Here is a 21,201-nt window from a genome sequence, read left to right as displayed (position 1 = left end):
ATTTATTTATTAATATTATTTCCTTTTTCTTTCATATTTGCACAGTTTGTTGCTTTTTGCACATTGGTTGTTTTTCTGCCCTATTGGGTGTGATCTCTCATTGATTCAATATGGTTCTTAGATTTACTGAATATGCCTACTAGAAAATGAATCTCAGGGTGGTATATGGTGACATAAATGTGTTTTGATCATAAATTTACTTTGAACCTTGAACATTTCAAAAATTTTTGTTATCAAGTTTCACTTTGGATAAAGTGCTTTCACATTGAAATAATCAGCACTACAGGATCCAGTTTCTAGGCTGATAAACTTGCCCAGCAAATTGTTAAGATTGAGATTCAGTCACTCTACCACTGGTTTGCTGCCTCCACATTGAATTACGTAGGTGGGGGGGAGAGGAACAAAGGGACTCAGGAGCACCAATCACTGCAAGTTTTTGATATAGATTTGTAAAACATAAAACAAGAAAACCAAAGTCTAGAGCTTATTTCCAAAAGGACATTATTGAAAAGTGGTGCAGTGATGTTGAACCCGAATCAGAATTTGGTTGCATTACACTAAAAGTACAGCATACATTTCTGTTCACCATATTATAACATGGATATAGAAGCAGTGGATGGAGACACGGAAAATTAATAATGATGATACAATCAGGAAAAAAAATATAAACACACTGGACAACTTTACCTATGACAAAAGAAGATTGACTAATATAGATTTTTAAATAATGAAAAGCTTTGATAGAGAATATGAACAGATCATTTAGTAATGATATTTTCTACTTGTGGAGAATATCATTACTGTACTAGAGATCATGGATATGAGAACTTGATTGCCCATACTGTGGTTGAAGCAAATAGTGTCAAAACATTTAAGGGAAGCCTTGAACTAAAGTTTATATTGATAGATTGGAAAAGGTTCAAATGCTCCATTAATGCTGGAAATAGACTGAATGGGATAAATGGAATGTTTCTGAACGTAATAAACGATTCAGTTTTATTAAGTCATCTGATGTTCAGTTGTTCATGAAACATGTTGGTACTGGATTTCTGTAGGCATTCCTCTGCCTTTAATTATACATGTGACTGTTCTACCTTTGTCAAATAACTGAGCAATTGTTCACCACTGGTATTCAATTTTAACATGAAGTATTTTTGCTCTATTAGCTTGATTCAAATACGGGACCAAAGAAAATTGGTAAACAGCCTTTTAAAGTGAAATTCTTAACTTTAACTGAATCCTGCTTCTATTGAACACCTTTGCTGTGACTCTGTACCATAACAATGAAAAGTCTCCTTGCCTAACATCAGTCAATGCCCTTGAATGAATTTTATTCCACTAATGATAACTAACTTCTGCTGCATTTAAAACAGTGTGATGATGTGGATTTATTACCTCTGCAAGCTGAAAACTGGTGAAATATTCATTTGGTCAAGTAGAACCCACAAAAAGAGAAACAGAGTTAACATTTCAAGTCCATGATCTTTAATAAGTTTTGATGAAAGATCATGCCTTGAAGCATTAAGAGATTATTGTCCTGAAACAGTCCCTCTTTCTATCTATCTACTGAGTATTTCTCTCATTTTGTAATTTTATTTCAGATTCACATATACACCGTCTGGGTCCACGGATAGTGATCAGAAGCTTGTTTCTCCTTTCTTAGTCCCAAAGATAAGGCCCTTCTCATTTGAAACTGTGCCCACAGAACAGAGAAAGTAGCAGTAAGCTTATTGTGCCTGGAGTCATATAGTGACCTCCCTTTGGAATGGACCTATCTGGTGACAGTTGAGGTTTAGTCATTTAAAATATCCAAATCAGAAAGTGTTGGTGATTACTGGTTTCCTTATGTGAAAAATGGCCAGTTGTTAAAGATGTCAGAGGTTGTCCTTTGAAGCTACACTTCAGAATGCGACAGAAAATATACAGGATGAAAAGAGGAATGAATGACAGTGGAGGATATTTTAGTTGGATCACATACTTATTTTGAAGCAAATTCATCTAACCCAAAAAATTAACCAACATTTTAATTTTAACCAAGATCAGGTTCCCAAAGCCAAATACATTTCACTAAATAAACAATAGGATTTGTCCCTTTTTGAAGTGGTAGGTTATTGTTGTTCTACCGTTTGAACTTTTCAAATATGAAAATAACACAGCACAGTCTTCGTGAAAGTGATAATCTAAAGTATTGAGGTCACTGACAAACGAAAACTAAGAGGTCAAGACTGTTTTCAACAGATAAAATGCCAAAGCTTTAGGGTGTCTTGTGAGCACCTGTTAGGAGAAGATTTTGCACCTTCAACTTCCTTGTGCTTTCTAAATCTCTCATTTGTCGGACTTACAAAAGCCATGTTATTTTCTTGAGCCCAAGAGAAGACGTGCCTCATTTTGGCAGGGTTCAGGTACACCAAGTAATGTTTTTGTTCATAAAAAAATTTACAGTCGCATAGAAACTTGAGAAGTTAATTATAATTTTACTTCCTTGTCTCTCCCTTCTCTTCTATGAATTAGTTATTCAACTGACAAAATGAAATATGAATACTGACTTAACTGAGTGGGAAGGAATTACTATGTGGAAGGAGTTGCACTTCAGATTTGTTAAAAAGGCACCATCTGTCTGAAGAGATATTTTGTAATCATAGTAACATTTCTACTATTTTGCAGTAGAATATGAACTCATAAATGGCTATAACACGACTGTCGCCAGATAGAAGTTTGAGTGTGCAATTCAACATGGTATTGTTTAAATATCGGCTCACTCACAGAAGCGAGGCATGGAAGGACAATAAAGCCTCTGAACGATCCATTATTACTAAGACCATAGGAGGACATGAAACAGTGTAAATTACCAAAAGCCTACTAAAATTTCAATGTTTGTCTCACTGACCAATCACAAAGCAATCATTGCTGAGAGGAAAATTGCAACAAAGAATTTGCTGTAATTTGCTCTGTCAAAATTAGACCTCTTGAGAAGAAAATCAAAACTTAAGCACGAATGCTACTATCTCCCTGACAGAATGTCAAGATTCTATTCCATTACTTCGGCTCTCCCACAATGCCAGCCAGAATGAAAAAACTAATTAGTCTCTTTTATTAAAAACCTCATTCACATTGATCCCCAGTTAAAGTGCTATTTTCATACCAGCATCCTATTGTCTTATTTATGCAAAATAGTCAAATTGCCCCTACCAGAATTGTATGAAATGGCAGTTCTTGAATAAATGCAGGCAAGCCGTCATGCAAGTTGCTCACCTAAGACTGGCCTGAAACATAAAAGAAATCTAACTTGCATCCGCTCATTATGATTGACTGATTCTGGGTGGCACACTATACAAAAACACATGCAATTACCCTATTAGTTCACTGGGCTCGCATTGGCTGGTCTTGCAACAAAGCTCCAAATAAATTAATCGTTGTTCCAATCTGTACAACCTGGCCAATGGCATAAATTAGAACTGGAAATGATCTCCCTTCCCACACCTCATGGTTTGATTTCATTGCTTGCTTTTGCTCTCCAGTATCTCAGCAATCAAACTCAATAGCATCAACAGATTATTCATTTCTGGACAAGATCTACCATGCACTGTATGCTCCATGTGTCCCATTAATGCGTCCCATTAAACAGACATTTCCTTCCCGTTCTTCTCCCCAGGTAGCAGCTTGCGATCAATAGTAGTTAGAATTTGCTAATAACTTGGTACTATTACCTCATATAACTGCAAAGATTCTGCTGAAAGGTGGATGAATTTCTTTTCCTTTTCATTCATAATAAGGAAACAATTTCCAAAAAAAGATATTCTTAAATGGTCATTTCTATATGTTAATTTCTACTTTTTTGATAACTCCTTCCACATTTTAGTGTCATATGTATTAGATAGTGGAAGCTTGCTGTGGATGAGAGAGGCAACAGTATACACCTTTCTTTTAAGAAGTAAAAGGGAATATTTCCAAATAGGAATTTTGGAAAATCACTTCTTTCAACATGCCACTTTAGTTCCCCATTGTCAATATTTCTTAGGAATATATTTTGGTTTTAAATTATGCATTTGTATCTGTAAAAGTAAACATGATGATGAATATAAGAAGGTACTGATGAATATTTAGTACATCAAATTAATTTCTCTGTGTTTATTTTGAAGTATTCTTGAGGTGGCAGGTGAAGTCACCCGATTTAGGGCCTAAATACAAATTGATGTATTTTAGCTAACCACCACTGTTGCTTTACAATGCTCAGAATAAATTTGTTGAAGTCACAGATTAATGAGTCAGAAAGTATACCCTTAGTGTCCTGTGGGTGTTTTAGAATTTTCGTTGCTACTGGCTTCCGTTTTGCTTTTCAACATCATTCCACTTTTTAATTGCGGCAGATATTTGAGTTTTATATCGTTGACAAAACAGGTTATTCATGGCATAAGGAAATTAAAGAATAATTAGCCTCACTCTTCCCCCGAAGAGAGATTTCAAAAGATATTAAGGGAAGTTAAAGTATTAAATACGTGGAATACTCTCCCAATATGCTCACAAGCAATCCGTCTTTTTATAGCTGTGCATGTTGAGGCTCCTGTGTTGTCACATTGGGTGAGCCAGGACACTGAACTCAGAAATTTAAATACAACTGGGAGTTCAACTTCAATTCAATGCTACGACAGGAGTTTCCTAGCAATTGTGAAATCTGGTGGTGAAAAGAGGTGCCAGCTCCACAATATTCAACAGTGTCCTCGTGGGCCAGGAAATGGCCTTTAAGGAAGTATTTGGCCTCCCTTCTTCCAAACTTGCATCACTACTTTATTGTGCTCTGATGTAAAATCTAATTATAATCAAAAACAAAATGTTATTCTAGAGAATTGAATGGTTTTAGTTAATGGGTTCCTTCAGTCCCATTAACACCGATTATTTTCAGCAACATTGTAAGCATCTATCCAATTTTTCAGAACATGCCCCAGGGAATCACCGGAGTAAAGTTTTGCCAAAGCTGTCCACATTTAAGTTGCACTCCAATGTCCCAGCTGAGCTTTGATGAAATGCCTTATTCCCATCTTTAGTGAAGGTGGCGAAAGGTAATTTAAAACGATATCTAAAAATTAGACTGCATCTTTACAGCAAAAGGGCCAAGAAACATGATGGAAGTTCAGTTTTAGTTTCTGTAGAAAATAATTATTTTATGACAGTTCTGAGAATTGTCCCATCTGAAATGTTAACATTCTTGATGAGACCCCAGTGTAAATGGATCTTATTTTCAGCCTTTTCTGTTCAGATTAAATTTTCTGACATTATTTGATCTCTCACTAAATGATGCTATTCAGGTAAAGTAAGAATGAATTGAGGGGTTCAGGCTGAGACAATTGTTTGTCAAATAGACTATTTGCACTATTACTTACTCAGTGTACACTGTTACTTTGTTGTAATAAGGTGCAAAGAAATCTGGTGCTCTAGCATGGTCTATCCAGATTGCTGTGGCAAACAGCCTCTGGTCCTGAAATACCTTATAAGTTCTTCAAACAAACCTCATAATACTAAGGTTATCCTTTAAGGCCTTTTAAAGTAATCTTTCTTATTTATTTGTTAATTCCTTTTTTTAAAAGCTTTGTTATCATTAGATTATTTATACCTAGGTATTTGATTTCTGGATTGTACACTGTTATCTATGGTTAAATACAGGATCATGATTACTATCACTAAAACCTCTAAGATTCCCAACTGTAGAGCTGTTCACTTTTTCCTCCCATCAGCCTTGATGTGATCTAATCTTTACCTTGCTTGCTCAGTAACTGCACCATATGGGCTTGTTTACCGATACTGTATATAAAAACTGTGAAACACAGCAGTTGCTCATTAATTCCCATGTAGACAACAAAACTAATATTTTTAAGTCAAAAAGTTATTTTTGAAATAGTTTTCCATTTCTACAAAGCCTCTGGTGTAGGATGTGGTGCTTTAATTTAGAGTGAGTTTTAAACCTCTACAAATGTATTTGTGTAAAAAAATGACCATGGCATTGATTACTGAAAACAAAACATAAAGAAGAGAAATAATAAGCAAGAATCTTGACCTACCTCCTTTTAGATTTAAGGCCTCAGATGGTAATTGCTTGTTTCTTCATCGTGCTTAGTGGGAAGTGCAAAGGGTCTGGCAGCATACTCACATTTTCATAATCTATCTCAGCAAGGAGTGGCCAGAAACTCCTTCTATTGCTATTTATTACAGTTAATTTTTTCTATCTTCCTTCTTCGTGTGTGTAAACTTTTTCAAAACGACACTGAGACCATCAAAAATGTAACCAAGCTTTGGGAAACTCACAATTAGACTCAGTTAATCTAAAATACCTGACTCTCACTGACCTAAGCTGCACATTCCATAGGAGCTAAATAGAGCTCAGAAACTCCAGCACTCTGAGGAAAAAATCCTAGCTAGTCTTAGAGTATGAGGCATTATTCCCTTAAAGCTTGTTTTCAGCCCACTTATGGCTGTTCAGCAAAAAGCTGACAGCTTTTTTTTGGTAGCCCAAACTAAGATTGTGAGTTTAAACTCGCAATTTGTTTAGTTTCATCCTTTTGCTCTTCTGGTTTCCTTTCTTCTCAAACAAGTTTTTGTCTCGTAATGCCCTTCCCCTAAAGTCACCAAACCAGAATTTTGCTGCAACACTGGCAACTTCCCGTAAACCTAAAATGAAATTTTATCCTGTTCACTAAGCCCTTATTGGCTTAAAGCCAGCCTAACATTCCATTTGAGGTAGGAGCACAGATATCTACCTTTTCTCATGCTTATAAAGACTTAAAAAAGATCAATTGTACAAGAAACTCTGGGCATTAAGTGTTTATTAATCATGGTAGGCCAGAATGACAAAGGCAACCTGTTACTCTGAGAAAACTCCGGAGTTACAATGGTGTGCTGTAGGCGGAGAATACACACAGACTTAACCACAATGCAAAGAAAAAAAATGCAGATTTAAGAATGCACCTGTTAGCACTAACATACTGAAAATTCTTGAAGAAATCGTTTAGTTCCAGCCAATAATTTAATAACTAACTAACTTAACTATATATAAAAAACGTAGGGACATCTTACCTTGAATACTGTCGGAACTCAGCTTAGCTGAATTTTTAAAAGAGAAAGGTGACGTGTTATGTTAACTTGACTGACAAGAATTTTCAGCAGAAAATTGCTGAGCTCACTTACCTGGGGCAAAATGCTGAAAGTAGCAAGGTACATCGCTAGGAGAGACCCATGACCTTTCTGATGTATTCATAACAACACACCGGTTGTGAACAGGTGGCAAAAACAGGTGACAAGAATTCTTACCCCTTTTTTCAGTCAAGTGCCGAGAAATTACTGAGATGAGAAAATTGAACTAGCAAAAGGAAAAGTAATGTGTTCCCAGTATCTTTCTTGTTTTGACCTGTCTACGTAAGCAAATTAAAAAACCTAGGAACAGATTGTTCCCGCCTTCTGTTTCACAGAACCTACCTCAGGAAGGGCTAAGCATTATGTCAAATTGAATTGAAGTTTATAGTAAACTGCACTATCCAATCAGAATCTACTTTGTTGCTTCCGATCAAACCGTTTGGAACAGAAATTTGATAATCCAATAAAAAAAGAGGCATATTTTAAAATCCCTATTTACTTTGTGATACATAAGCAGGCTTAGATTTCAAGTAGTTTTGGGACCACAACAAATAGGAGAGGAAGGAAACAATGCTTCTGAATAGAATATTCTTATTGGTTATATAAGTTCAGTACCAGTCACGCCACCAAATAAATCTCATACAGGGCTTGCCCAGAATTCAGCTCTGTATCCAACTTAACATTGCTTCTGTATCTCCATAACATTCTGATTTAGAATTTTTTGATCCCCAAAGTTTCTTCCTTTGTCCCTTGTATCATCGCTCTGGGTTTTTTTGTGGGCTTACACTTTCTATTCTTCTGATTACCTGGATCAATAGTAACAAAGCTTTCAGCAATTGAACAAAAATCAATTTTCATTACAAATTGCTTTTCAAAACCACTGCACTGCCCAAAGCACTTTACAGTCAAAGAAGTACATGGGAAATGTAGGCCCTCTTGCCACAGGGCAAAGTGCTGTCATCATTTATACTCAATATGATCCTACAAACGTCTTTGGGGTAAACTGACAAATGGTGGATTAGAGATTTGTCACAAAAAATTGAAGCAGGAATGAGGTACTTGGCCCATCAATTGTGTCGCAGGATTCTGTATTATTACGAGAGATTATTTTACATACTTCATGCCACTTTATCGCACCAATCAAATACAGTCTGATTCCCCCAATTATATAGAAACATGGATTGAATGTACTCAGTGACTGAGATTCTAAAGCCCTCTAGGGTAGAGAATTCTGAAGAATATTACTTTCTCAGTGAAGAAAATTCATTTCAGTCTTGTACAGTGAGCCCAGGTTCTAAGCATCACAGACAAGGGAAACATCAGCTCTACATCTATAATGTATTGCTGGTAATAGGTCTGCACATTTCCAAGAGATCTCATCCCACTCTATTAAAATTCATTAATGAGCAATGTCAATTCTCTGCTAACTTTTTGAACGTGAACCTTCCAGTTTACCAAGCAGGAAGCCCATGCTCATTCTAAGCTGCAAAAGCATCACTGCCATACTGGCAAAAAGTAATTGGATCTAGGACTATGCCTGAAAATCTTATTACTCTCAGCATATGCAGTTAAGGGAGCAAACACACAGCAAGAATGGTTTGCTCAAAGGCGGAACCTTGTCTAAATGCCCATAAAGGGATTGTTGCTACAAGGTTAGGTTTCAATTTACTGTATGTTTCCTATAATATAAAACCATATAACTATTGATTCTCTATATGAAAATAAGCTGTAGTCAAAATAAAAAATATTTACAAGAATAAATCATAATGCCTTTTCATAATTACATTCATGGACAAGGTGTTAAGTAGTGTTCAATTACATTTCTTAAAATCGATAGCATTGTGGCTCCCTGCGGTGGTACACCACTTCAATAACTGAGGGGCTTCCTCACCCAACACGGACCCTTCTCTCTGGTAGTAGAAGAAGCCTATTCTGTGGTCTTTCCCCAGAGAACCCTTGCGGAAGCTTCACCTTGCTTCAGTGCATGGAATGTGCCAGTCAGCAGTATTCCTCTACAGATGTTTTGAAGTGCTGGTAGGCCAAAGCGTCTCTTTCACTGAGATGATTATCTTGCAGCAGCACTTGACGTCTTTCCCTGGGAACAGCTTTCTGCCCGGGGAGCTCTCTGTCACGCAGCTGCTCGGGATGAACCATGACACAGTCCCTTACATCCTTCTCCACACCCTCATCTCAAAGCGACAGTCCACAAAGAGGTGAGAGACCATCTCATCGTCACTACCAACTTCTCGAGGGGGGAGCAGTGCACAGTGGGAGTGACATTCCATGCCAGCCCAGCAAGTTCATGGAGCCTTCTGGTAAGATCTGGTGATGAGGCATTCTGCCAGATGGTCAGGACAGTATGCTATGTAACTACTGATGCACACCACACAAATGCCACCTGTGACTTCACCCACCACAAGTATTCATTCTTCACGTTAAAGTTCAAGTTCACGTTTATTACCATTCAGTCATAAGTATACATACGGCTAAATGAAACAACATTCCTTGGGATCCAAGGTGCAATACACGGTATATAAATCACTTACAGAACATAAAATGATATTAACACAATAATATTAATAGTTAAAAAAGTATTCTGCAGGTGTACAAGTTGACATAAAGTGCATACAAAGTACTATAGTATTACTGTTACTGGAATCATAAATAATGGTAGCAGGCTTTTCAGAAGTCTCACAGCCTGGGAGAAGAAGCTGTTACCCCGCCTAACAGTCCTTGTTCTTATACCTTCTACCTGATGGTAGGAGGTCAAAGAGGTTGTGGGATCGATGGGAGGAGTCGTTGACAAAGCTGAGGGCTCTGCGAATGTAGGGCTCCTGGTGTATGTCCTGTATAAGGGGGAGAGACAGAGACCCTGATGATTATCTCAGCAGTCCTCACAATCCATTGCAGATGTGAGGGAAACACTTCTGCTTCACAAGTCCCATGTAGTCCGAGGCGACCTGGATGTACAACTGCCACTTTACCAAGATCTGTTCATTATTATTCCTGGGCATTCCTTTGACTCTGTTGTCCTTTAAGGACATCCTTGAAAAGCAGAGTCAGATTCCAAATGTATATTGAGAAAAATTTCCTGTGAATTATCATAGCCTCTTTTAACCCCTCCACTATGCCTTATAGCCACTTAATGTGCCCAATATGCAATAATTGAGGAGAAGAAATTTACTCAAGTATTGAAGTATCATTTTTCTTTGGTCACACTTACAAATTCTGCTCCAAGCCAAGATTCTATCTCTCTGTCTTATAAATGTCTGAAACAATGTCATGAATAAGACCAGAACACAATTCCATAATATCACTATGCTGCTCCCTCAACTCACCTGATTACTAAAAACTCTTATTCATGTCTTTGTTGCCTCTGGACATAGGTACTTCAACAACACCTCATTCTACATAAGGAAAAAAAAACTGATGTTATAATTACGAAAGAGAAACAGAAAGCGCCAGATATACTCTATTAATAAGAGAGGAGAGTGGACCATGGGAGAAAGAGAAGGAGGAGGGGCATCACAGGGAGGTGGTAAGCAATTGAGAAGAGGTAAGAGGCCAGAGTGGGAAATAGAAGAAGGCAGCGGGGAGGAAAACAATACCGGAAGGAGAAATTTATGTTCATGCCATCAAGTTGGAAGTTGGAGGCAGAATATGAGATGTTGCTCCTCCACCCTGAGAGTGGCAGAAGAGGAGGTCGTGGACTGACATGTCAGAACGGAAATGGGGATAGGAATTTAAATGGTTGTCCATCGGGAAATTCCACTTGATATGGATGGAGCAGAGATGCTTGACAAAGCAGTTTAAAACACAGCTGCCTATGTCCTAACTCGCACTTCCAAATTCATCCACAACTCTATTCCTATTACGAAACAAGACAGAGCAGGTGACAAAAGTGTGGGTAACGGTACACTCTAATACTGTATCTAGTGATCATAATTCCATTAGTTTCAAGATAATTATGGAGAAGTATAGGACTGATCCGCAGGTCGAGATTCTAAATTGGAAAAAGGAAAATCTTGATGGCATCAGAAAGGTTCTGCCAGTTGTGGAATGGGCAGGCAAGAGAAAATCTGCAGATGCTGGAAATCCAGGCAACACACACAAAATGCTGGAAGAACTCAGCAGGCCAGGCAGCGTCTATGGAAAAAAGTACAAGTCAACACTTCAGGCCGAGACCCTTCAGCGGGACTGGAGAAAAGAAGATGAGGAGTGGACTTAAAAGGTGGGGGAAGGGGAGAGGGAAACACAAAGGGATAAGTGAAACCGAAAGGGGGATGGATGAAGTAAAGAGCTGGGAAGTTGATTAGTGAAAGAGATACAGGGCTGGAGAAGGGGGAATTTGATAGGAGAGGACAGAAGGCCGTGGAAGAAAGAAGAGGGGGGAGGAGCGCCAGAGGGAGGCGATGGGCAGGGAAGGAGATAAGGTGAGAGAGGGAAAAGGGGAGGGAATGGTGAAGAAGTTGGGGGTGGGGTGGGGGGCATTACCGGAAGTTTGAGAAATCGATGTTCAAGCCATCAGGTTGGAGGCTACCCAGACAGAATATAAGGTGTTTTTCTCCAACGTGAGTATGGTCTCATCATGACAGTAGAGAAGGCAATGGATAGACATATCGGAATGGGGGTGGTAAGTGGAATTAAAATGGGTGGCCACGGGCAGATGGAGCATAGGTGAATTAAATTGGGTTGACTGTACCTTTTTCCATAGATGCTGCCTGGCCTGCTGAGTTCCTCCAGCACTTTGTGGGGATTGGGACAGGTTGTTTTCTAGCAAAGGCATGCTTGGTAGGTGGGAGGTCTTTCAAAATTAAGTATTGAGATTAAAGACTTTGTATGTTGCCGTTAGAATAAAAGGCAATGATAACAAGTCTAGGGAATCTTTATTTTTAGGAGTATTAAGGCCTTGGTTAAGATGAGGAAGGAAGTGCAAAGCAACAGGCAGCAAGGAGCAAATGAGGCGCTTGAGGAGTATGAGAAATGCAAAAAAACACTTAAGAAGGAAATCAGGAGGGCTAAAAGAAGGCAAGAGATTGCTCTGGTAGACAAGGTGAAGGAGAATCACAAGTGGTTTCACTGATATAATAAGAGTAAAACAATAGCAAGGGACGAAATTGGTCCACTTGAAGATCAGCAAGGTTCTCTATGCATGGAGCTGAAAGAGGGTGAGGACATTTTAAATGGATGTTTTGCATCTGTATTTATTCAGCAGATGGGCACAGAGTCTATAAGACTAGAGCAAAACAGTAGTGAGAATATGGACCTTGTCTGGATTTCAGAACATAGAACGTAGAATAGTACAGCACAGTACAGGCCCTTCGGCCCACAATGTTGTACTGGCCCTTAAACCCTGCTTCCCATATAACCCCCCACCTTAAATTCCTCCATATACCTGTCTAGTAGTCTCAAGAGGAGGTACTTGCTGCCTTGAGGCAAGTTAGGTTGGGTAAGTCCCTAGGACCTGACAAGGTGTCCCCTCAGACCTTGTGAGAGGCCAGCGAAAAAATTGCAGTGGCGCTGGCAGAGGTATTTAGAACGTCCTTAACCATGGTCGAGGTGCTAGAGGACTGGAGTATAACTAATGTTGCTTCCTTGTTCAGGAATGACTCTAAGAATAAGCTGGGAAATTTTAGGCCAGTGAACTTGACATCAGCAATGTATAAATTATTGGAAGGTATTTTAACAGACAGGATATATAGTAAGTATATGGATGGACAGGGCCTGATTAGAAATAGTTAGCATGGTTTTGTGCGTGGTAGGTTATGCTTAATCAATTGTATAGAGTTTTTCAAGGAGGTTGCCAAGAAAGTTGATGAATGAAGGCAGTAAATGACATTTACATGGACTTTAGCAAGGCCTTTGACAAAGTCCCACATAGGAAGCAGGTCCAGATGGTCCAGTTGCTTGGCATTCAGGATGAAGATGTAAAGTGGATTCAACATTGACTCAGTGGGAGGAGCCAGAAAGTGACAGTAGATGGTTGTCTCTTTGACTATAGGACTAGAGTGATGTGCCACGGGGGTCGGTGCTGGGTCCATTGTTGTTTGCCATCTATATTCATGATTTGGATGATGATGTGATAAACAGGATTAGTAAATACGTGGATGACACCAAGGTGTGGGGCATAATAGACAGCCAGAAAGGCTATCAAAGTTTGCAGTGGGACCTGGACCAGTTGGAAAATGGACTGAAAATTGGAAGATGGAATTTAATGCAAACAAGTGCGAGGTATTGCACTTTGGGAGGACAGACCAGAATAGGATACATATGTGACTGCTAGGGCAATGAGTTGTGTGGTAGAATAAAGGGTTTTGGGAATACAGATCCTCTAATTCCTTGACAGTAGTGTCAGAGGTGGATAGGGTCGTGACACAATGGCATTCATAAATCAAATTACTGAGTACAAGAGTTGAGATGTTATGTTGAATTTGTATAAGATGTTGATGTGTCCAAATTTGGAGTACTGTGTGCAGATCCGGTCACCTACCTACAGGAACGATATCAAAAAGATTGAAACAGAACAAAGAAAATTTACATTATTGGGATTTGAGGACCAGGACTTTTTTCCCCTGGTGTGCAGGAGAGGAGGGGTGATTTGATAGAGATATATTATATGAGGAGGGATATAGATAGAGTAAATGCAAGCAAGCTTTTTTCCACTGAAATTGGGTGAAGCTAGAAGTAGGTACCATGGGTTAAGAGTGAAATGTGAAATATATAAGGGGAATCTGAGGTGGTGCGAGTGTGGGACATGCATCCAGTAGAAGTGGTGGAGTTGGGTTTGATTGCAACTTTTAAGAGAAGTTTGGATAAGTACATGGATGGGAGGATTAGAGGGTTATAGTCCAGGTTCAGGTTGATGGCGCTAGGCAGAAAAACAACTTGGCATGGACTAGATGAGGTGAAGGGCCTCTTTCTGTGCTCTAGTATTCTATGACACTATGACTCCAGTGCTGTATTGGTTTCTGATTATGGAACAATTCATTTGAAAAATATTTGCTTTCAAATCTCTCCATAGTCTAGTCCCTCCAAACAGCTACAATCTCTCCGAGCTTTACAAAGATTCAGATTTCTGCAGTTCTCCTATTCTGGGTTCTTCATCATCTCCAAGTATTTAATACCTCTGGTTATAGCAGTCATGTTTTCAGCTGCCAACATCATAAGCTCTTGAGCTCCTTCCTCATACCTCTTTTTCCTACAAAATAGTCTATATCTTTGACCTATCTTTTCACCATTGGCTAATTTTGCTTCAAAATGCACATGGTGTGCCTTGAGATAATTTACAATGTTGAAAACATTACGTACCTAGCAGCCCATGAGCCTCTGCAGCCAGCATATCATTCTCTAGAACTACCGCAATAGGAATCCTATCACAAAACACATCTTTACCTACATCCCTCCCACATCTCCTCTTTCTGCAGGGATCGCTCCCTCTGCGATTCCCTTGTCCATTTGTCCCTCCTCACTAATCTCCCTCCTGACACTTATCCCTGCAAGCACACAAAGTGCTACACCTATTCATTCACCTCCTCTCTCACCTCCACCCAGGGTCCCAAACAGGTGAGGCAACACTTCACCTGCAAATCTGCTGGAGTCACCTATTGTAGCTGGTGCTCCCAATGTGCCTTCCTCTGCACTGATGAAACCCATTGCAAATTGGGAGACCGCTTCATCAAGCACCCCCGCTCCACCTGCGAAAAGTGGAACTTCCTGGTGGCCAACATTTTAATTCCCATTCTGACACATTGGTCCAGGGCCTCCTCTTGTGCCAAGATGAGGCCACCCTCAGGGTGGAGGAGCAACACCTGAGTATCCTGTTGTATTCCATCTGTGTAACCTCCAACCTGATTGCATGAATATCGATTTCTTCTTCCACTAAAATTTTCCCCTCCCCCTCCCCTCTTCTTCTATTCACCACTTTGGCCTGTTACCTCCTCTCACCTGCCTGTCACCTTGCCCTGCTTCTTCCCTTTCTCCTATGCTCCACTCTCCTCTCCTGTCAGATTCCTTCATCTCCAGTCCCTTTAACTCTTCTACTCACCTGCCTTCACCTATCACCTTGTTGCTATCCTTCTGCACCTTCTCCACCTCTATTCTGGTGTCTCACCCCTTCCTTTCCAGTCCTGAAGGAGGGTCTCGACATGAAATGTTGACTGTTTGTTCATTTCCATAGATGCTGCCTGACCTGCTGAATTCCTCCAGCATCTTGGGTATGTTGCTTTGGATTTCCATCATCTGCAGAATTTCTTGTGTTTAGTACATAAATGCTTGTTGTTGAGTCTACTGCCAAGACTTTCTAAAACCCCACAATGTGTCAGCACATGATGATACTTGGTGCTATTACAAATTATCAAAGTGAGAAAATTAATGAAAATAGTTTTATAAAGCTATAGTGCCCATGGTATAAGAATAGTATAATAAATACATAATATTTCTTACGTTAAAAACTTAAGATTCCTGCAGTAGGTAATAGATATAAATCTAAAACTATATAAATCTCAAATATCACAGGCACAATAACTGATGCACAGCAAAATGGCTGATCTTTGATGGGCCAATAGTGGAAAGGTTACAAATGGCTTCAGTGCCACAGGACGGAGTTGAAATATTAATCAATGTTCTGTTTCCTGGATGATATTCATTGCAAACACCAAGTGTGTGGAAATTGAGTCTGCCTTTTTGTTTCTTGCAGCTAGCATGCTGTAGTCCCAATGTAAATCATATCACAGCAAGTTAGGATAATAGTGTCACCAACATTGTTGCTTGCAAAGTCATACCATGGAGAGATGTCCCATGCACTGGCATGATGCACCCATCAAAGTTTGTGGAACAGTGGTACTGTGTCAGGATGGAGAAGTCTAGGGAATGAGCAATGTTGATAATGTTGAGGTCTCAGGATATCAGGTCAAACATGGGCAGGGGAAACCTATATTGATTACCAGCCTCTCAAGAGTGAGCACCCCTGTATGTATGCAAATGAGATTCATTCCTATGCCTTCTCTATAGAAAGTGTCCTTGTACTTCTTACAAAAGATTTTTTTTCACAGAACAGCCTTATGAGCTGCATGGAATTTAATCTTGCAAGTCCTCAAAAGCCTTTTCAGATAAATGTCTATCACTTTCATTGTGGAAGTTATGTTCTGAAGAGGGCTTCGTGCTTTTGAAGTTAGATGACATTGCCAGGAACTACACAGCAACTTTTGCAATATAGGTCAGCCATTAAAGAAACACTTGGTCTGCAGGTGTGGGTTATTTAAAAGAAAATGGAGACATGTATTAGGCCTTTTTGAATGGGAATATGTCAGTTTCATGTCCTTCTTTCCACAGAAATGCTGAACCTTAACTGTATTGTACTCTTCGGAAACATCTATGACCACAACCAGTACAGATTAAACTAAGTAAACAAAATATATTAAAATCTTTAAAATTATAATTGTTTCATCCACAAAACACAACAAATGTTTACATTGCTCAGTCTGTTTATACCCATGAAGATTTTAATGTGAAAATATGAACTAATTTCTGGATGTTATTCTATTGTGAAATTATATAACCCAATTTACAAAAGGATTGCATAACTGAAGCATTTCAGTCAGCAAAAGTTTGAAAGTGGAAGTGTCTTCCGCAGGGATCGTTCCCTCCATTGTTCACTTGTCCATTCATCCCACCCCACCAAACTCCCTCCTGGCTCTTCTCCCTGCAAGCCACCCAAGTGCCACACCTGTCCATTCACCTCCCTCACCTCCATTCAAGGCATCAAACAGTCCTTCCAGATAAGGCAACACTTCACCTGCGGATCTGCTGGGGTGTCTATTGTGTCCAGTGCTCCCAATGCAGCCTCCTCTACATTGGTGAGATCCATCATAAATTAGGTGACTGCTTTGTTAAGTACCTCTGCTCCATCCGTCAAAAGTGGAATTTCCTGGTGGCAAGATATTTTAGTTCCCATTCCCATTCCAACATGTTGGTCCATGCCCTTCTCTTACGCCAAGATGAGGCAACCATCAGGGTGTGAAAGCAACACCTATATTCCGTCTGGGTAGTTTCCAACCTGCTGGCATGAATATTGAATGCTGCTTCTGGTAAGTTTTGCCCTCTCCCCCTCCCCTCTTCTATTCCCCACTCTGGCCTTTTATCTCTCCTACCTGCCTATCATCTTTCCCCAGGTGCCGTCTTCCTTCACTTTCTTCTATGGTCCACTCTCCTCTACTACCAGATTCCTTCTTCACCAGCCCTTTACCTTTCCCACCCACCTGGTTTCATCTATCACCTTCTAGCTCGTTCCTTCCACTCCCCCCACCTTTGTATTCTGGTGTCTTGCCCCTTCCTTTTCAGTCCTGAAGAAGGGTCTCGGCCCGAAAGGTCAACTGTTTATTCATTTCCATAAATGCTGCCTGACCTGCTCAGTTCCTCCAACATTTTGTGTGTGTTGCTATGGTATCTTATAATGTACTGCAATGAGTAGAGTTGACTACTACTCTTTATAGTGGGAAAAGAGGGACCTAAAATAAACAGATGTTTCTCAAAGTGTCATTGGTGTTATGGTGAAAATTTGTAAATTGAAGAATACAAATAATGCTAGAGGCTGGTCATCTGTTTATTGGGTTTAATAAGATAACTTTGTAATCACGCTCTTGTATAGAACAGAGGGAAGCTATTTGTGTTTGTGGCAGTCATATATAATTGTTGTTGTTGAGTGCCATTGAGTCATTGTCAACTCATGGCGACCCTATAGATAGCATAATTCTCCATAGGTTTTTGTGGCAAGGTACAGAAGTAGGTTGCCAGGCCTTTTTCTGCACAGATACTGTTGCTGCCCAGGTTGGGACCCAGCCGGATTCAAACACATGACCATTCCCCTTGAAGTCCATTGCTGATGCCTCTATACCACCAGCTGGCCCAGATATAATTAGGCCTTTACTATTTCTTCTTTTAAAGGGCAATCTCCATATTTTATGCAAATCTAGGTTAAAAATATATATACTTAATAACAAATTATAAACCTTGGGAACATGGAAAAATCATAAGGATGCCATGAAAAACACTATAAGACCATAAGAAGTAAGAGCAGAATTAGCCCATTCAGCCCATCGAGTCTGCTCTGCCATTCCATCATGGCCAATCCTGGATCCCACTCAACCTCATACACCTGCCTTCTCGTCATATCTTCTAATGCCTTGACCGATCAGGAACATATCAACTTCTACCTTAAATATACCCACGGACTTGGACTCCACCGCAGTCTGTGGCAGAGCATTCCACAGATTCACTATTCTCTGGCTAAAAATTCCTCCTTACCTCTGTTCTAAAAGGTCACCCTTCAGTTTTGAGGCTGTGCACACTGGTTTTGGTTACTACCACCAGCGGAAACATCCTCTCCACATCCACTCTATCTAGTCCCTTCATCATTTGGTAGTTATCAATGAGATGCCCACACATTCTTCTAAGTTCTAGTGAGGACAGGTCCAAAGCTGCAAGCGGACCTCATATGTTAACCCCTTCATTCCCAGAATCATCCTTGTGAACCTCCTAGAAACATAGAAAATAGGTGCAGGAGTAGGGCATTCGGCCCTTCGAGCCTGCACCGCCATTCAGTATGATCATGGCTAATCATCCAACTCAGAACCCTGTACCTGCCTTCTCTCCATACCCCCTGATCCCTTTAGTCACAAGGGCCATATCTAACTCCCTCTTAAATATAGCCAATGAACTGGCCTCAACTGTTTCCTGAGGCAGAGAATTCCACAGATTCAGCACTTTCCTTGTGAAGAAGTTTTTCCTCATCTCCCCTTTATCCTTAATCTGTGACCCCTCGTTTTGGACTTCCCCTGCATCTAGTCTGTCCAATCCCTTTAGGATTTTATACGTTTCAATAAGATCCCCCCTCAATCTTCTAAATTCCAGAGAGTATAAGCCTAGTCGATCCAGTCTTTCATCATATGAAAGTCCTGCCATCCCAGGAATCAATCTGGTGAACTTTCTTTGTACTCCCTCTATGGCAAGAATGTCTTTCCTCGGATTAGGGGACCAAAACTGCACACAATACTCCAGGTGTGGTGTCACCAAGGCCTTATACAACTGCAGTAGTACTTCCCTGCTCCTGTACTCGAATCCTCTTGCTAGGAATGCCAGCATACCATTCGCCTTTTTCACCGCCTGCTGTACCTGCATGCCCACTTTCAATGACTAGTGTATAATAACACCCAGGTCTCGTTGCACCTCCCCTTTTTCTAATCGGTCACCATTCAGATAATAATCTGTTTTCCTGTTTTTGCCACCAAAGTGGATAACCTCACATTTATCCACATTAAATTGCATCTGCCATGAATTTGCCCACTTCCACATTAAATCCTCTGGACTCTCTCCAATAACAACACATTCTTTCTGAAATATGGGGCCAAAAACTGTTGATAATACTCCAAGTGCGGCCTGATGAGTGTTTTATAAAGCCATAGCATTATCTTCTTGCTTTTATATTCTATTCCTTTTGAAATAAATGCCAACATTGCATTTGCCTTCTTTACCACAGACACAACCTGTAAATTAACCTTCTGGGAGTCTTGCATGAGGACGCCTAAGTCTATCTGCACCTCTAATGTTTGAACCTTCTCCCCATTTAGATAATGGTCCGCACTATTGTTCCTTTTAACAAAATGCATTATCATACATTTCGCAACACTATATTCCATCTGCCACTTTTTAGCCCATTCTTCCAATTTGTCTAAGTCCTACTGCAATCACATTGCTTCCTCAACACTATCTATCCCTCCAACTATCTTCTTATCATCTACAAACTTTGCCACAAAGCCATCAATTCCATTATCCAGGTCTCTGACAACGTGAAAAGTAACAGTCCCAATACTGACCCCTGAGGAACACCACTAGTCAATGGCAGCCAGCCAGAAAAGGCTCCTTTTATTCTCACTTGCTGCCTCCTGCCTGTCAACCATTCCTCTAGCCATGCCAGCATCTTTCCTGTAACACCATAGGATTTTATCTTGCTAAGCAGTCTCATGTGGGGCACTTTATCAAATGCCTTCTGAAAATCCAATTAAATGACATCTACTGCCTCTCTTTTGTCCACCCTGCTTGTTACATCCTCGAAGAACTCTAACAAATTTTTCGGGCAAAATTCCCCTTTACAGAAACTATGTTGACTTTGACTTATTTTAACATTAGACCCCCAAGGACCCCAAAACCTCATCCTTAATAACAGACTCCAACACTTTCCCAAACCACTAAGGTTAGGCTAACTGGCCTATAATTTCCTTTCTTTTGCCTTCCTTCCTTCTTAAAGAGTGGTGTGACATTTGCAATCTTCCAGTCCTCCGAGACCATGCCAGAATCAAGTGATTCTTGAAAGATCATGATCAATGCATCTGTTATCTCTTCAGCAACCTCCCTCAGGATTCTGGGATGTAGTTCATCTGGGCCAGTTAACTTATCCACCTTAAGACGTTTTAGTTTGCCAACACTTTTTCCTTTGTAATAGCAGTGGCACTCACTCCTGCTCCCCGACACTCACGGACCTCTGGCACACTGCTGGTGTCTTCCAAAGTGAAGACTGATACAAAGTACCCATTAAATTCATCTGCCATTTCTTTGTCCTTCATTACTACCTCACCAGAATCATTTTCCAGTGGTCCAATATCAACTCTTACTTCCCTTTTACTATTTATATAACTGAAAAAACTTTTGGTATCCTGCTTTATATTATTGGATAGTTTGCACTCATATTTAATCTTTTCCCTTCTTATAGCTTTTTTAGTTGCCTTTTGTTGGATTTTAAAAGCTTCCCAATCATCCAACTTCCCACTCACTTTCGTTACCTTATATGCCCTTTCCTTAGCTTTTATGCAGTCCTTACCTTCCCTTGTCAGCCATGGTTGCTTAGACCTGCCATTTGAGAACTTCTTCCTCTGTGGGGTGTATATGTCCTGCACCTTGTGAACTATTGCTAGAAACTTCAGCCATCTCTGCTCTGCGGTCATCCCTGCCCATATTTTCCTCCAATCCACTTGGGCAAGCTCCTCTCTCAGGCCTCTGTAATTCCCTTTATTCCATTGTGATACAGGT

General features: G+C 40.0%; 1 protein-coding gene across 7 annotated transcripts in view; it reads right to left on the bottom strand.

Annotated features, from left to right (window-relative positions):
- rbm47 (RNA binding motif protein 47) overlaps positions 1–21,201 on the bottom strand; it is a 205,880-nt gene that overhangs the window by 145,154 nt on the left and 39,525 nt on the right. Inside the window, exon 1 of one of the 7 annotated variants that reach the window (XM_063043262.1) lies at positions 7,177–7,364. The exons of 1 other annotated variant lie outside the window; for it this stretch is intronic. Coding sequence is in view for 4 of the 6 variants with exons in the window: in XM_063043259.1 (XP_062899329.1) it covers positions 3,190–3,239 (50 nt within the window). In the remaining 2 variants the exon portion in view is untranslated. Of the gene's footprint in view, positions 1–3,189; positions 3,250–6,053; positions 6,179–7,176; positions 7,365–21,201 lie in introns of those variants that run through there. 5 more of the 7 variants (XM_063043263.1, XM_063043259.1, XM_063043268.1 and 2 more) reach the window with 5 other exon arrangements.

This window comes from Mobula hypostoma, chromosome 3 (assembly GCF_963921235.1).
Source record: "Mobula hypostoma chromosome 3, sMobHyp1.1, whole genome shotgun sequence".
Classification (NCBI taxonomy): Eukaryota; Metazoa; Chordata; class Chondrichthyes; order Myliobatiformes; family Myliobatidae; genus Mobula; species Mobula hypostoma.
The sequence above is the reverse complement of the archived record's forward strand: the minus strand, read 5'-3'. Positions and strand labels throughout refer to the sequence as shown.